At 42.1% G+C, this 18,644-nt stretch overlaps 1 protein-coding gene across 1 annotated transcript in view; it reads left to right on the top strand.

Annotated features, from left to right (window-relative positions):
• Positions 1-18,644, top strand: part of LOC140201813 (phosphatidylethanolamine-binding protein 4) — a 462,510-nt gene that overhangs the window by 333,490 nt on the left and 110,376 nt on the right. Inside the window, exon 6 of the mRNA XM_072266504.1 lies at positions 14,881-14,997. Within this exon, the coding sequence (XP_072122605.1) occupies positions 14,881-14,997 (117 nt within the window). The remainder of the gene's footprint in view (positions 1-14,880; positions 14,998-18,644) is intronic.

The following is an 18,644-nucleotide window of genomic DNA, read 5'->3' as shown; positions in this document are numbered from 1 at the left end:
GCACTCGAGACTACTTTATTCAAACTTCGCGGCACTGGCTTTTACGCAGTTCCGTTCCTGCCCTCTCCGGGCGGAAATGGCGTCAAAGGTGCATTACAAAAGTCTCTTCCCGCACACAGGCTTTCTCCCCTTGCTGGTGAAAAAGAAGGCCCAGCGCTATTTTGGGGCTGGCCTCTCTGTCAATGCGCGCGCCATTTTGTGAGCCGGTTCGCCTGCGTAGAAAGTGGGTCGCCACATTATAGGATTTTCACTCAGCAGCACAGAGAAGGATGATTGTGTTTTGGCACCAAACTACAGAGGTGAGACTGATCCCAACTATGAATTATCCTCTTACGTGGTAGACATCCAGGATTTGGTGCATTTATCACTAGTATGTAGCTTGGTGTACCATTGATAGAGAATAGAACTGTTAAGAGAAGTACTGTAGATAAGTTATCAAACAAAGTGGTTGTTTTGTACCAGACCATATCAAGCTTTCTAGGTGATAGTAAAGTTCCACTCTCTAGCTAAGATCAATCAGTCTATCATCTCTATCATGTCTTGGAATGGTAGAAGACCATTGGCAGAGAAAAGGTACAGCACCTCTACTTCAGAGTTATTTTGGTAGCTTTGGAACTGTCTGGTCTAGTTGTAATACTGATCAGTGGATTCACTCAGGATTTGACAGTGACGATTTTGTGATGGAATTGTCATTGAATACCAAGTGGAAATGAATAGACTTTTCTGCTCAGCCTATTTTTATGCAGGTTTGTAAACATCGAGCATTCAAGTGCTTTGTGATGGTAATGTGTTTTGTGTTCATGGCATGGAATATTAAATGGTCCATTTGGCATACAAGTTGCTATGTGAGTACACCCTGATAAAATACTGATAATCATGTGTGCTTGAAAAATACAAACATTTGGCAGAGATATTGCATCAAGCTTACGATGAACTATGCACTCAGTGGCCACTATATTAGGTACTCACATATATACATGCTCTTAATGCAATTATCTAATCAGCCAATCATGCGGTAGCAAGTCAATGCATAAAAGCACGTAGATATGGTCAGGAAGTTCAGGTTCAGTTGTTGTTTAGACAAAACATCAGAATGGGGAAGAAATGTGATCCAAGTGGCTTTGACCCTGGAATGATTATTGGTGCATTCAGGGTGATTTGAGTATCTCAGAAATTGCTTATCTCCTGGGATTTTCATGCACATCAGTCTCTAGAGTTTACATAGAACGGTTCAAAAAAACCCAATGAGCAGCAGTCAGAGGATAATGGCCAGACTGGTTCAAGCTGACAGGAAGGCAACAGTAACTCTTATAACTATGCATTACAAGACTGGTGTGCAGAAGAGCATCTGTGAATGCACAGCATGTCAACCCTTGAAGTGGGTGTGCTACAGCAGCAGAACACGTGGACATACGCTCAGTGGCGACTTTATTAGACACAAGAAGTGCCACTGAGTGTAGTTAAAATACTAAAATGAAATTGCATAAAATGTGAGCAATAATTTGTCTTGAAATCAAGCTAATATTTTTTCTGTATGCTATTCATGTAGATTTAAAGTTAATTCTTTCTGTCCCATCCACGCAATGAGTAGTAATTTCTGTCCTTACTTTGTGGCATGGCTCAGAATGGGAGCAGAGCAGAATGGGAGAATATTCCTACATTGTTTCATCATTTCTACTACTGTTATCTGACTCTTCATTGGTTTTATGTCAATATTTCTGATTGCTTACTTGGAATAAGTTACTCTAAACAATGTTAAATAAAATTAAGCATAGGAAATACAATACCTGGATTTACTTCGGATCATTGTCTAGTTCCTTAAAACTGTTAATTTTATATAGCTGACCATTTTAATACAAGGTGGAATTTAATGAACTGTGTGATAAAAACTGATTTTGCATGGAAATTGCAGTAATCTTCCTTGCAGTGAACATGTTTTTGTAACATGCATTTGCTGCCCACTAACAATGAAATTCTGCATTAAACAGTTATCACTTAACTGAAAGCAAGCTATTGTGATGCTGCAGTGCAGTATTGATAGTTTCTTTCTGGGATTACAAAATGATTATGGATGAGGAAGGCCATTTGGTCCTTAGTAATTCATCCACTCTAATTCCAGTCTGTTGACCAAACTACTGCTTTATAAACGGACGCGAATATTTTTGTCTCTAATGGATGAAAGAGAAATGGAGGGCTATGTGGGAGGGAAGTGTTAGATAGAGTAGGTTAAAAGGTGGACACAACATTGTGACTGGAGGGACTGCACTGTGCTGTATTGTTCACTGTTCTAACGTATTTAGAATTCTGTTTGTATGTTGGAATACAGAAATTATGTGAATTTAATGTAGCTTCTGGAAATCTGAGTCAAAATTTAATAACTACTGAAAAGACATCACGGGGAAAGAAACAGTTCTAGTTCATCATAACTGGAAAAGTGAAAGAAAAAGTGTGTTTTCAGACGGGGAGATGGGCAGGAGTAGAGAAAACTGAGGGAATGTTTGATACGAGGTTGTTTGGATAATATTTCTTTTTGGACTGCCAGACAGTACTCTCCTGTATTGCAAAGCAAGATATGAAGATGAATTCACTATAGAGCATTCATTGAGGACATTGTGGATAGCACATTCAACAAGCTAGTCACAACACAAGCAATGGCTACGTGGGCTGCAAAGTGGTGACTGAACACCAGGAAGATCTGCAGGCGTGGCAGGTATTGCAGAGATCCCCAGCGGCCACCCTCCACAGATATACAGTGCCGTGTACTGTTTGAGCGATAGCATCTCAGGAGAATGGATCTTCAGCTAAGCTTGTGGCACCATGGTTGGCACTGCTGAACAGCAGGCATGGAAGAAGACTACCAGAGCTATGATGATAGGGGGCTTGATTGCAAAAGGAGCAGTCAAGTGTTTCTGTACCCTCAAACAAAGTTATAACAGGGCATAGACAGGATGCAGAGCTGGGCTCAGAATTGGCAGAAGGAGTTAGAGTGAAGTGATACATTTTGGGAGGTCTGACTTGAAGGTGGAGTACAAGGTTAATGACAGGATTCTTAATAGTGTGGAGGAACAGAGGGATCTTGGGGTCCAAGCCCATAGATCCTTCAAAGTTGCCAGATAAATTGATAAGCTGGTTAAGAAAATATATTGTGTGTTAGCCTTCATTAATCAGGGAATTTAGTTCAAATCCACAAGGTAATATTGCAGCTGTATAAAACTCTATTTAGACCAAACTTGGAGTGTTGTCTTCAGTTCTGGTCTCCTTATCATAGACAGGATGTAGGAGCTTTAAAGACACCACGGAGGACATTTACCGGGATGCTGTCTGGATCTTATGAGGATAGGTTGAGCAAGCTAGGGCTTTTCTCTTTGGAGTGAAAGGGGATGAGAAGTAACTTGGTCGACATGTATAAGATTATAAGAAGCACAGATAGAATGGAGAGCCCCCATCTTTTCCCAGGGCAGAAATAACTAATACCAGAGGACATCCTTTTAAAGTTAGGGGAGATATCAGAGGTAAGTTTTTTTACACAGAGAGTGGTAACTGCTTAGAATGCACTGCTGGGGTAGTGGTAATGAGACTGATATATTGGGACAGTTAAGACATAAACACAAGATATTCTGCAGATGCTGGAAGTCCAGAGCAACACACACACATTGCTGGAGGAACTCAGCAGGGCAGGCAGCATTTATGGGGGTGGAGGAATAACCAATCAAGGCCAAAACCCTTCATTGGGACTGGAAAGGAAGGTGGAAGAAGCCAGAATAAGAAAGTGGGGGGAGAAGAGGTGGCACAAGCTGACAGGTGATAGGTGAAGCCAGGTGAGTGGGTGGGGGAAGGGGTTGAAGTAAAAAGCTTGGAGGTGATAGATGGAAAAGGTAAAGGGCTGAAGAAGAAGGAATCTGGTAGGAAAGGAGAGAGGATCATGGAAAAAAGGGGAGATGATGGGCACCAGAAAGAGGTGATGAACAGGTGAGGAGAGGACAAGAGACAGGAGGAGAGCCAGAATGGGGAATGGGAAAAGAAAAGAAATAGGAGAGGAAAGAAACTAATGGAAATTAAAGAAATGGTTGTTCATGCTGTCAAGTTGGAGGCTACCAAAATGGAATACAAGGTGTTGCTCCTCCATCCTGAAAGAGGCCTCATTCTGGCATAAAAGGAGCCCATGAATCAATATGTCAGAATGGTAATGGGAAATGGAATTTAAATGGCCACTGGGAAATCTGGCGCACTGTGGGACAAAGTGAAGGTGCTTGATGAAGTGGTCCCCCAAACAACGCCGGTTCTCACTGATGTACAAGAGGCTACACTGGGAGCACCATATACAATTGATGACCCAGGCAGACTTGCAGGTTAAAGATTGACTGTCCATTTGAATTGAATTAACTTTCTTACTTACATCCTTCATACGCGAGGAGTAAAAATCTTTACGTTTCGTCTCCGGTCAAATGTGCAACGTGCAATTATAGTAATTTATCATAAATATTATGTACAACAGGATAGTTAATATAACATAGAAATACAATTGCGTCAGCATGAATTAATCAGTCTGATGGCCTGGTGGAGAAGCTGTCCCGGAGCCTGTTGGTCCTGGCTATTATGCTGCGGTACCATTTCCCGGATAGTAACAGCTGGAACAGTTTGTGGTTGGGGTGACTCAGGTCTCCAGTGATCCTTCAGGCCGTTTTACACACCTGTCTTTGTTAATGTCCTGAATAGTGGGAAGTTCACATCTACAGATGCGCTGGCTGTCTGTACTACTCTCTGCAGAGTCCTGCGATTGAGGGAAGTACATTTCCCATGCCAGGCAGTGATGCAACCAATCAGGATGCTCTCAATTGTGCCCCTATAGAAAGTTCTTAGAATATGGGGGGCCATACCAAATTTCTTCAATCGTCCGAGATGAAAGATACGCTGTTGTGCCTTTTTCACCACACAGCCAGTATGTACAGACCACGCGAGATCCTTGGTGATGTTTATACCGAGGAACTTAAAGCTATTCACCCTCTCAACCCCAGATCCGTTGATGTCTATAGGGGTTAGCCTGTTTCCCTTCCTCCTGTAATCCACAACCAGCTCCTTTGTTTTCGCGATGTTGAGGGAGAGGTTGTTTTCTTGACACCACTGTGTCAGGGTAATGACTTCCTGCCTCATTATTATTTCCCTCCATGGATGCTGCCAAACCCACTGAGTTCCTTCAGCGCCATTTGTGCCACTCCTGTACAAGCGGAATGGGTTGCATCTGGACTGGGACAGGTCCAATATCCTTTCTGGTAGGCTGTCTTTGTGCTTCTTTTAAAACTATTCTTTAAAGTGATGTGGATACACAGGCTGAGCCAACACTTAAATTGCCCTTGAGAAGGTGGTGGCACGTGGCTTTTCTTTAAACTGCAGCAAGTCCTGGAGGTGTGGGTACACCCACATGCAGTAAGCAATAAATATGGTGTGGGTCCTTCAGGCCCTTCGAGCCACACTACTGCTGTAACCCTGACAAACTCAGTTGACCCTTACCTAATCACGGGACAATTTAGAATGACCATTTAACCTATCCAGTGCATCTTTGCACTGTAGGAGGAAACTGGAGCACCCAGGGAAAACTCATGCATTCCATAAGGGGAATGTACAGAGCAGCGCCGGAATTGAACTCTGAACTCTGGGACACCCGAGCTGTAATAGCACCGTGCTAACAACTATGCTACCATGGCACTGTAGCATGGATTTTCAGCATCATGAAGGAATGGTGATATATTTCTAGTTGAGTATGCTGTGTGGTTTGGAGGGCAACTTCCAGTTGTTGAGATGCTTTTACTGTCCTTGTCCTTCAAGCAACTAGTGGTTGTGGGTTTGGAAGCCTCTCACTAAAGAGTCTTACTGAGTTGCTGCAATGCATCCTGTAGTTGGTGCAAGATGCTGCTACTGCCTGTTACTGGAGGAGTGACTAAATACTTGTGGATAGGATATCATGTGGGATTTTATGTTCTCCATGCTGTTAACCTTCTTGAGTGTCTTTGGAGTTGCACTCATTCAGGCAAATGGAGAGCACTCCATCGTTTGAGCCTTGTAGATGGTGGACAGGCCTGGGGAGATATTAGGTGAGTTATTCACCACAGGATCCCTGCTTTTGTGGTCACGTTCTGTAAATAACTTGTCCAGTTCAGTTTCTGATCAATGGTAACCCACAGGATATTGAGCGTGAAATTCATTAATGGCAATACCATTGATTAAGGGATGATAGCTATGCTTTCTCTTGTTGCTTGACACTTATATGTGGAACAAATGTTACTTGCTACCTGTCAGCCAAACCAGGCAATGATTGGCTGGGGATCTGTCTACAGAAGAGTTTACCCAATCTGGAATATGGATTGAGAGAAGATCCTGAAATCTCTCTGACATGCCCTTATGGAGCTCAACCAGGTGGGCACAGACTACTTGAAGATCATCATCCTGCAGTCAGGATTGTAAACCTGTGATCTCAGGAATGCTACCCATACCATGTGCTAGTGAGGCAAATAGTAGGAAGATCATACAGTTTAACATGTGGCTAAGGAGTCAGTGGCAGGAGGGAGGGTTTCAGATTTTTGGATCATTGGGCTCTCTTCCACGGAAGGTGAGACCTATAGTGCTGTGGGGGGGGGGGGGCGCGGTGGCGAGGTTAAACTAGAGTTGCTGTGGAATGGGAGCTAAAGCACCAGAACAGATGGTGGAGTGGTTGTGGAGAAAAATGTTGTTAAGCCTACATATAAGGTCAGGAATCAACAGGTTGTGCACGGCGGGACTAATATTCTGAGCTGTGCATACTTCAGTGCAAGGAGTATTGTAGGAAAGGTGGATGAGGTTAGGCATGGATCAACATACGTAATTATGACATTGTAGTAATTAGTGAGACTAGGATGCAAAGGGGCAGGACTGGTTGCTCAATGTTTTGGGGTTCCGTTCTTTTAAATGTGACAGAGTGGGAGGGATTAGAGGGGTAGTGACTCATTACTAGTCAGGGAAAATGTCTCAGCGGTGCTCAGTCAGTGCTGGAAAGCTCATCTAGTGAGGCTATATGAATAGAACTGAGGAATAAGAAGGGAACGACCAACTTAATGGGATTACATTATACACCATCCAACAGTGCATGGGATTCAGAGGAACAAATTTGCAGAGAGATTGCAGACTGGTGCAAGAAACATAAGGTTGTGATACTAGGTGATTTTAACTTACCACATACTGACTGGGACTCCCGTACTGTAAAATGGCTGGATAGGAAAAAGTGTGTTAAATGTGTTCAGGAAAGTTTTCTTTATCAGCACATAGAAGTCCCAACTAGAGTGACTGCAATACTAGATCTCCTATTCAGGAATGAGACAGGGCAAATGACAGAATTTAATGCAGACAAGTGCTAGGTGTTGCACTTTGGTAGGACCAGCCAGGGAAGGTCTTAAAAAGTGAACTGAGGAGTGCTGTAGAACAAAGAGATGTGGGAATACAGGTCCATAATTCATTGAAAGTGGTGATACAGGTAGAAAGGGTCATAAAAGAAAGCTTTTGGCTCATTGGCCTTCATAAATTGAAGTACTGTATTGAGTACAGGAGATGGGATGTTATGTTGAGGTTGTACAAGATATTGGTGAGGCCTAATTTGAAGTGTTGTGTAGAGTGTTGGTCACCTACCTACAGGAAAGATGTAAATAAGATTGAAAGAATACCGAGAAGATTTACAAGAATGTTGCTGGAACTGGAGGACCTGAGTTATAAGGAAGGATTGAATAGGTTAGGACATTATTCCTTGGAATATAGAAAATTGAGGGGAGATTTGATAGGGGTATACAGAATTATGAGGGGTAAATGCAGGCAGACGTTTTTCACTGAGAAGAGAAAATCTGCGAATGCTGGAAATCAAAGCAACACACACAAAATGCTGGAGGAACTCAGCATTGCAGGTAACATCTGTGAAAAAGAGTAAACAATCAACGTTTCAGGCTGATAGTCTTTATCAGGACTGGGGAAAATAAAAGGATGACAAGTGCACATCTTGTCCATACCGAAACGTTTAAATTGTCTAGCCCGATTGACCTTTAGCTGGATCATAGATCTCACCTTTTTTCCCAGTCCTGTTGAAGGGTCTCAGCCCTAAAAATCGACAAGTTACTCTTGTCCATAGATCCTGCCAGGCCTGCTGAGTTCCTCTGGCATTTTGTGTGTGTTTTTCCAATGAGGTTGGGTGGGACTACAACGAGAGGTCATGGGTTAAGAGTAAAAGATGAAAAGTTTAAGGTGAACGTGAGGGGAAACTTACTCACACGGAGGGTCATAAGAGTGTGGAACAAGCTGCCGGTGCAAGTGGTGCATGCGAGCCTGATTTCAGCATTTAAAAGAGGTTTGGGGAGGTACATGAATAGTAGGGTATGGATGGCTATGATCCAAGTACAGATTAATGGCACGAGGTAGTTAAACATTTTAGTAAGGGCCAGATGGGCCGAAGTGCCTGTGTCTGTGCTGTACTTTTCTATGATTCTAAGAATGAAGTGTTGGAAGGACCAACCAGGCAAGGTCTTACATAGTGAAAGCCAGGGCACTGAGGAGTGCAGTTCAACAGAGGGATCTGGGAATACAGATCCATAATTCCTTGAAAGTGGCATTACAGGTAGATAGGGTCATAAAAAAAAGCTTTTGGTATGTTTGGCCTTCATAAATCAATGTATTGAGTTCAGGAGATGGAAATTGTACCTAATTAGGCCTCACTGAGAAGTTAAGGTCTAATTTGGAGTATTACATGAAGCTTTGGTCACCTACTTACAGGAAAGTTGAAAATAAGATTGAAAGAGTGCAGAGAAAATTTACAAAGATGTTGCTGGGATGGTGGGTGATTCAAATGCATCCTTTGGAATGATGGTAGAGGCAAATACAACAGAGGCATTCTAGAGGCTGTTAGGCAGATAAATTAATGTCCAAGAAAAAGAAGGATATGGACATTGTGTAGACAGAAGGAATTAGATTAGTTAGGCATTTAATTATCAATTTAATTGCTTTGGCCCAACTTTGGGGGTGGAGGGGACTGTTCTTGTGCTGGACTATTCTATGCTCTATTTGTAATATCTTTAAAAAACATAAATATAAAGTCAGTTGGAGTCCAGAAAATCTGCTTATTTTGTGCCATCAAAGTCCTGGGTGTGTCTGATAGAGTTTTACTGTATCCAGTCATGGGATTCTTTGTAAACATGTTGGATGTTTAACTCTCCAAGGAAATGACTTTTAGGGAGGAACTGATATGATTGCAAATGCAGCTTCATCAGAAACACAAATGACATTCTGATCAGGTACAGTGCAGGTTAATACGTAAATAAATCTTGTATATTTGAAACCACAGAAAGGTGTCCTGCACCTGTGGAACTAAAGCAAGGAAAGAATTATAGTGGAATAATGAACACTGCAGCTAAAACATGCAGAAGAGAAATAACAAACCGTGTTGCACTGCCTGGGCAATCACCAATCTGTTCCAAATTCCTTACCTATGTCATTTTGCAGAGTTCAGAAATAATTCGCAGGTTCAGTTCTTTCCTATTTGATCTTGTTGCCTAGGACTTGTTCCTCACTAAATGAATGCTGCCATCAAAGGCTTTGAGAAGGTTAGAAGCCATCTTGGTTTATCAACCTCTGTTCTTTTCAGGAATGGAAAGTACTGACAGATGTTCAGTTGTTGCCTGTTCCTACTTGTTCAGAGGAGGTCAAGTGGGTCTCCTTGAAGCACTGCAGTTTCAGTGGCATTAATAATAATCTAAGTTAGGAATTTTCAAAACTTCGATGCAGAACTGATTTTTTTAAGTCAGAGCAGAGTTGGAAATTCCTGAAAATTTGGTGATTTTGTCTCTGTGTCAGAGATCAAAGGGCTGGAGGGTGCGGCAAATTTGTCTTGCTGCACTACACTTTATGGACAAACCAGAGAAAATCGGCAGATTCTTCAAATCCAAGCAACACACACACACACACAAAATGCTGGAGGAACTCAGCAGGCCGGGCAGCATCTATGGAGCATAGTAGAGTCGATGAATTGGGCCGAGACCCTTTATCAGAACTGGAGAAGAAAAGATGAGGAGTTAGAATAAGAAGATGGTAGAGGGGAGGAAGAAACAGCTGATAAGCGAAACTTGGAGTGCGGGTAAGTGGTGAAGTAAAGAGCTAGGAAGTTGATTGGTGAAAGAGATACAGGGCTGGGGAAGGGGGAAACTGATAGAAGAGACAAAAGGCCACGGAAGAAAGGAAAGGGGAAGGAGCACCAGAGGAAGGTGATGGGCAGGTACGGAGATAAGGTGAGAAAGGAAATAGGAATGGGGAATGGCGAAGGGGGGGGGGTCATTACCATAAGTTCAAGAAATTTATGTTCATACCATCAGTTTGGAGGCTACCCAGACAGAATATAAAGTGTTGTTCCTCAAACCTGAGTGTGGCCTCATCACAAGAGTAGAGGAGGCCATGGACTGACATGTTGGAATGGGAATATGGTGGAATTAAAATGGGTGGCCACTGGGAGCTCCTAGTTATTCTGGTGGATGGAGCACAGGTGCCAGTGATGTGGTTTCCCAATCTACATAGGGTCTTACCGATGTAGAGGAGGCCACACCGGGAGCATGGATACAATAGATGACCCCAACAGACTCACAGGTGAACTGTTGCCTCATCTGGAAGGACTGTTTGGGACCCTGAATGGTAGTGAGGGAGGAGGTGTAGGGGCAGGTGTGGCACCTGTTCTGCTTGCGAGGATAAGTGCCAGGAGGAAAATGAGTGGGTAGGGACAAATGGATAAGGGAGTCACTAGGGAGTGATTCCTGCGGAAAGCAGAAAGTGGGAGAGAGCGAAAGATGTGCTTGGTGGTGGGATTCCATTGGGGATGGCGGAATTTACAGGATCTCCCAGTGGCTACCCATTTTAATTCCATTTCCCATTCCCATGTCAGTCCATGGCCTCCTCAACTATAACGCTGAGGCCACACTCAGGTTGGAGGTGTAACACCTTATATTCTGTCTGGGTAGCCTCCAGCCTGATGGCATGAACATTGACTTCTTGAAATTCCAGTAATTCTCCTCTCCCCCTCTCCTTCACCATTCTCCATTCCCATTTCCCTCTCTCAGGCTACATCCACACTAGACCGGATAAATCCGTAACCAAAGCTTTTTCTCTTCATTTTGACCCTCCATCCACACTGAAACGGTGTTTTCCTGCCCCGAAAACGAAGATTTTCTAAAACACCCTCTGGGGTGTGTAAATTTGAAAACGCTGATTGTGCAGAGCAGTGTGGACGGGGTAAACGGATATTTTTAAAAACACTGCCATGACGTGCCGGATGGCGGCAGCGCGACATTTCATTGTTTTCTTGAACGCAACCCCCCACACAACCTAACAACTTCAGAACAGACGGCAACGAGACTGAAGCCAGAAGAGTTAGAAATGTACTCACCAAATACTTTGACCCATAGCTTACTGAATAAATAAGTATACTCACTTCACCCTGTTTTCTGTCCTTGCCTGTATGAAGGTGGTTTACCTATTTATGCAAGTACTTCTCTGACAATAGATGTGTAACAGCCTAACGTAACATTGTATGGAAATACAAGATAACATTGATGCAGACATGTTTTATACATTTAACAAGGTGCTTTATTAATGCAACAGAGTTAGTCAGTTTTTCAATGTTCATGGTCAGCCAGGACATACTGTCCGTGAACTCCCTGTCGGTTGCCTCCATACGCTCCAGTATTTGTTTACTTTTCAGTTTTAAGTCCTCTTGCGCGAGAGCCAAAACCAATTCCTTTTAAGTTTTTCTAGTCTGTAACTGGACAAACGCACACCAAGTATACCGTTTCCTCTTTGCTTGTTTTCTGTGTGTCCTGTGCATGCCCAGTAGAAGGAAATTCGCCCAAATATCTGTTCTAATGTGGACGGAGATATTTTTAAAAACACCTGGTGTGGACGCCTATCGTTTTTAACATGAAACCGGCGTTTACAAAATTATCCGGTCTGGTGTGGACGTAGCCTCACTTTTAATCTCCTTACCTGTCCATCACCTCCCTCTAGTGCTCGTCCCACTATTCTTTCTGACAATGGCCTTCTGTCCTCTCCTGTCAGTTTCCCCTTTCTCCAACCCTGTATCTCTTTCACCAATCAACTTCCCAGCTCTTTACTTCAACCCTACCCCTTCCCACTCAGTTTCACCTATCACTTTCTGTTTCTTCCTCCCCTCCACCCCCCCACCCCCACCCCCACCTTCCTACTCTGACGCCTCAACTTTTTTTCTCCAGTCCTGATGAAGGGCCTGGGTCAGAAACATCAACTGTACTCTTTTCCATAGATGCTACCTGGCTTGTTGAGTTTATCCAGCATTTTGTGTGTGTTACACTTTATGGATCCTGGTAACAGCAATGAAGGGGAGAGCTATTGTTTTCAACAGCTGGCTTGTTGATCCAGTGAACTTTTCTGGTATGGCTGATGTGCGTACGTTCATCAAAATGAATTTTCCAACACACTTCTGAGTTCAACTTCACAGATGGTGTAAAAAGCTGCAGTGGATCCAAATGAACCATTCATCAAAGGGTATCAGCCTATTCCCTGTAACCTGGCAGTAATAATTAAGCTTCTCTGTAAATGATATCCACAAAAAAAGTTTAAAGATATTTAGAACATTTGGCAGAAGAAGGAAAATTATTGGAAAAAAATCTGAGGAGCACGATCAATCTACATTTGGAAGGGAAGTGGTTGATCAGGAATAATCAGCAGAGTTTTGTCAATGGTAAATCTTCTTTGAAAAATTTGGATTTTTTTAAAGTAGGAATATATATTGATAAGGGCAGTGTAGGCAATGCCTACTTGGACTTCAGTAAAGCAAGAAGTGGAGTCCATAATGGACTTGCACCCATTTTTCAGAATTCTTGGCCTTGAGGCTGCAGGCTTCAATCGAAACTTTATGGAACCCTCTCAGAGACTGCAAAGCACCATCAGCCCAAAAACACACCACCAAAATGTAGCTTAAAAGCTCCAACAGTAGCAGAATCACATTTGAAAGAAAAAGAAGATGTAAAAGAAGTGAAGGAGGTAGCTTGGTGAACCATCTGGAGGATGTCACCCTTGGTCGTGTTATTTGCTGGCGCCATCTTCTTTCTGGCAGGTCATTGACAAGATCTCACAATGAAAATTGGTCCAGAAATTTAGAACCCATGGAAACTAAGGGAAAATGGCAAACTAGACCCAAAATTGGCTTACTAATTTTAAGAGTGATGATGGAGGATTCTTTCATGATTGGAAGCCTGTAACTCATTTTGTACCATAGTTGCCATTTATGCCAGTGGTTTGCATATGAATACAGAAGGTATGAGTAGTAAATCTGCAGACTATGGTGTTTAGGCTTAGGTTATAAAGTAGTGTTCACCAGCTAGAACAATTGGAAATAGAATTTCATCCTGATAAGTGTGAGATGATGCATTTTTGGAAGTCTATAAGGATAGGACTTATACAAAGGATGTTTCGGCACTAGGGTGTAGAACCTTGGTGTTAAAGTCCACATATTCCTAAAGTGGAAGTAGTAATCAAGAAGACACACATGATGCTCGTCTTCATTATTTGATGTGGGGGGTGGGGTTGAATTTAAGAGCTTGGAGGTCTTGGTGAAATCCTATAAAATATTGGTTAGGCCCCAAGTGAAGTATTGTGTGTAGTTCTGACCACAGTACAGAGAGGCTACGATTGCATCAGAGAGGGTGCAGAGATAATTTACCCGGATTCTGTTTGGCATAGAATGCTTCAATTAAGAAGAAAGCCTACGTGGATGGGATTTATTTTCATTGGAACGGAGGAGGCTGAGGGTGGACCTGTTAAAAATATGCAAAATTATGAGAGGGATAGATAGAATAGGTAGTAAAAAATAATTTCTCATGAAGTTGCCTAAAACCAGAGAGCATCAAGTATGGATTAAGAGAGTTACAGGAGATCTGAGGACGTGCTTTCTCCCCAGAAGGTATTTGGAATCTGGAACACTACCGAAGAAGATGCCAAGGACAGGTAACTCACAATATGTTATAAATATCAGGACAAGCACTTTAATCACAAGGCATTGAAGACTACAAGTTAAGCACTATTACTTAAGGTTAGAAACGATGCACTGTATACTGATAGCTGGCATGGACACGGTGGCATGAACAGCTTATTTTTCTGTTGTGTTCCTCCATGACGCTAAGGTGAGATAATGTGAGTACACTTGTTGCCTCAAATGAAGGGTAAATGCCAACGGCAAGGACTGGTTTTGTTGAATGGTGTTTTTATCTTACAATCTTGATAGTAAGCTAACACACAGATATTTTTAAAAATTAAAACTTAGAATTATTTCAAAGAATAAAATTAAGTTGCAACAAATGTGTTGTTTAGCAAAATGGCTTACAATGTTACTTTGGAATAAATCTTATAAATATCAACTGAAGAGATTTAATGGAGTAGCATTACTGTCCTTGTACAGTACAAGACAGGTTTTAGTACAATATGATTATTTGAACTAATAATCTTTTGGAATTCCTGTAGATTTTATAGAAAGACTTCAACTTCAATCATTTTGATGTTGCTATGTGGTTCAAAGGGTAAATTCCCAGCATTCCTCCACATCATTCAAATAGAGCTCTGTATTGTTTATATGCACAAGGAGTATTGTTATCATATCAAGATATTTACAAATTATGTACCATTTGACATCTTTTATGCTGATTATAATAGAGAGCAGAATAAATGTAATTCATATTTGAGGAAATTGATGTGCTTGATAAATGCATCTAATTTACTAAATAAGTTGTGCAATTACTTTCTCGGTGAAGAAACCCTTAATGTTGGTTTTTATGACTTTAATTTTGTTTCATTGTATCACAGAGTATAGGCCACCCACCCCTCCATCTGGCACTGGGTACCACCGTTACCAGTTCTTCCTTTATGAACAGCCTGATGATGCAGTTATTACACTGAATGAACATGAAAAAAAATCCTTTGGTAAGTCTATTTAAAAAGAAAGTGAGGGGCAACATTTTCTTTTCTCTGGTGGTAACAGCATATGCTCCAGTTATTAAAAAAGTGGACATGCAAGGTGTTTGCAGGACTCCATGACACTGAGAGATGCATGCAAGAATTTTTAATGATTATGACTATATTTTGAAATATTCGGACACTTAACTGCAACAAAGCCTCCCATTGCAAAGCTGACTCTAAGCCCTTGTGAACCATTTGCATTAAATTGATAGTTGCAAAGTGCATCACAAACTTCTGTGGAGGTGGGTAAATTTGAATGAGGCCCTGATATTGCCTTGGGAAGCTTTTGGAACAGTAATATTTGCTGGAACTGAATAAAAAGGAGAGACTAAAGATGATTTTTATACACCAGACCAAATAATTGTTCAGCATTCCATTTACTCATGGGGAGCTACGGCACCTGAGAAAATAATACTATTTCATATGGTTATAGTTTGACGCATTCATTTGTAATTGCATTGATCTTGGAAGCAAGTGAAGCTTTATCATTGAGACTAATGGAAATATCCCACTGATGTTATCTTTACCACCAATACTCCGATATCTAATAACTTTATGATTTTATCTAAATCTGACTAAAGTAACTGTAATTTCTCACACCTGTAAATTAACTCAACACCCCTACTAACCTGTTTGAAAGGCATTCCTTTTCAATTTCAACTTGACTAAATATATCCTGATGATATATTTCTTTTGTTATATGTAAGCTGTGCAGACAGAGATACAGCAGCTGTTTGCAGGGTTTTGTTGGGCTACAACATGCTAGAAAGTGCCAGCCGAACTAAACTTAAACTACTAAATATCTTCACAAGTGTAACCAGTTTCAAGATGCCTGTACAAATATGCGTACTGCTGTTCCTTGGAGATTTTTGTTGACTATACTCCAGAGTTGGACTTTTCATCAAGTCCGGATTGTGAATTTGCTTCAGTTCTTCAGCACTTAAGCTGGAGGTTCTGTTGACTGAACCCGCGCCATATAGTTAAAAAGTCAATGTTATTATTTGCAATGGAATTGGAACATCTTTGAGATGTAAGTGTTGTGTAATTCATGTTTTATTAAATGAGCTTATTTATTGGTATTGCTTTATAATTATGACACATACAAAGATACAGTGAAAAGCTTGTTTTGCATGCTGTTCATACAGATCAAATTATTACATAGTGCATTGAAGCAGAACAAGTTAAAATAATAATAGAATGTAAAATAAAATATTATAGCTACAGAGAAAGTGTAGTGTTGGGAAACAAAGTGTAAGATCATAATGAGATAAATTGCAACAGAATTGTATGACTTATCATATGAGAAGTCTGTTCAAGAGTCTGATAACAGTGGGACAGAAGCTGTCCTTGACGTGGTGGTACGTCCTTTCAGACTTTCATATCTTCTGCCTGATGGGAGAGGGGAGGAGAGAGAATGTTTGAGGGAGGTGGGCTCTTTGGTTATACTGGCTGCTTTACTGAAGCAGTGCGAGGAATAGATAGAGTACACAGAGGGGAGGCTGATTTCCGTGATGTGTTGTGCCATGTCCACAACTCTCTGCAGTTTCTTGTTGTCATGTGCAGAGCAGTTGCCATACCAATCTGCTATGCATCCGGATGCTTTCAGTGGAGCGCCGATATAAACTGCCAAAGAGCCAACAGGAGCATAGTTGAAATTCTTTAGCCACCTGAAAAAATGGAGGGAGTGGTGAGCTCTCTTGATCATGACATCAACGTCGCTGGACTAAAACAGGCTATTTGTGATGTTCACTCCTGGGAACTTGAAGCTCTGAACCACGACACTGTTGATGTAGGCAGGATTCAAGTTTATTGGTCATGTGTACTTTGAACATATAGTGAAATGCCTCATTTAACAGCCAACACTGAAGTGTGTTCTGAGAGCAGCCCATTAGTGTCGCCACACATTCTGACACCAACATAGCATGACTGCGATGCTCAGTGGAACAACAGAGACCACAACAAGCAACAAAAATAAACAGCAAAAATCATCCCTGTTTCTCCTTCCCACACACACAGTCCTTTAACCCCAGGACAGGCCACGGACTCAGCCCTGCTCACACTGGTCTTCAACCTCCCCAGTGAATCACAAAGCTTCACCGACTTGGCTCCAACCAATGGGCGTCGACTTCTGGACTTCCGATTCAACCTTTGGCCTCAGTCCTCAGCATCAATCCCAGGACATGTCAGTCAGCAAGCACTAGGCCTTGAACTCTGGTCTGACTGATTTATGAACCCGGGGTGGGGGGGGGGGGGTGTCATCAGAACATGTTCCACCTGACCGCATGGAACTCAAACTCTGGAACCCGCCAACAGCTTGCGACCAGTGGTGGGGGAGGTTGGGGTGGGTGCAGGTGGAGCCTACCTTGTATTATTCCGGTCCATGAAACACCAATAAAAAAGCATAGGTACCAGGAAGGAACCAGATATTTCCATATATTAGCACCCTAACATTCAAAGTGACACACCTTTCATTATCTTGGTCCATGTGACAAGCATCTCACTGACAATCAAAACTGGCGCACCTCAGGAATGTGTGCCCACTGCTCTGACCTCTCTACACCCGCGACTGTGTGGCTAGGCACAGCTCAAATGCCGTCTATAAATTTGCTGACGATACAACTATTGATGGCAGAATCTTAGATGCTGACGAGAGGGTGTAAGGAGTGAGATATACCAGTTAGTGAATGGTGTCACAGCAACAACATTGCACTCTGCATCAATAAGACCAAAGAACTGATTGGGGACCTCAGAAAGGGTAAAATGAAGGAACACACATTAGTCCTCATGGAGGGAGCAGAAGTGCAGAGAGTGAGCAATTTCAAGTTCCTGAATGTCAATATCTCTAAGGACCTAACCTGGACCCAACGTAGCAGTGTAACTTTTAAGAAGGCAAGACTGTGGCTATGTTTCATTAGTTTGAGCAGATTTAGTATGTCACCAAAAACACTTGCAAATTTCTACAGATGTACTGTGGAGAGTATTCTAACTGGCTGCATCACCGTCTTGTATGGGGAGGCTACCACATAGGATTGAAGTAAACTGCAGAGAGTTCTACAATTAGTCGGCTCCATCATGGCACTAGCCTCCATAGTATCCAGGACAGCTCCAAGGAGTGGTGCCTCAGAAAGGCGGCATCCATCATTGAGGACCCTCACCACCCAGCTCTCTTCTCATTGCTGCCATCAGGAAGGAGGCAAAAAAGCCTGAAGGAACACACTTAATGATTCAGGAACTCAGGAACAACTTCTTCACCTTTGCCATCTGATTCCTGAAATGACACAACCTCACTACACTTTTATTTCCTATTTTTGCACTACTTATTTAATTTAATTATAATTTTTATAGTGTAATTCACTATTTTATTCCTTCTCTCTATTTTCAAATATTGTATTATACTGCTGCCACAAAGTTGAGAAATTTCATTGCATATGTCTGTGATATTAAACCTGATTCTGATTCTGACATGCTGGTGTCTGATCAACCTTAGCTGGGTTGCCTGGGAGAGGGTGTCTGATGTTGAAAGGCCCAAAACATCGGATGACCCCAGGTTACTTCACTGTTAATGTGCCTCAGTGCACACCAGGTTAATAAGGGCAAGTAGTGTTGGACCA

Source organism: Mobula birostris, chromosome 8, assembly GCF_030028105.1.
Source record: "Mobula birostris isolate sMobBir1 chromosome 8, sMobBir1.hap1, whole genome shotgun sequence".
In the NCBI taxonomy this organism is placed as follows: Eukaryota; Metazoa; Chordata; class Chondrichthyes; order Myliobatiformes; family Myliobatidae; genus Mobula; species Mobula birostris.
This window is presented reverse-complemented; position numbering and strand designations above follow the sequence as displayed.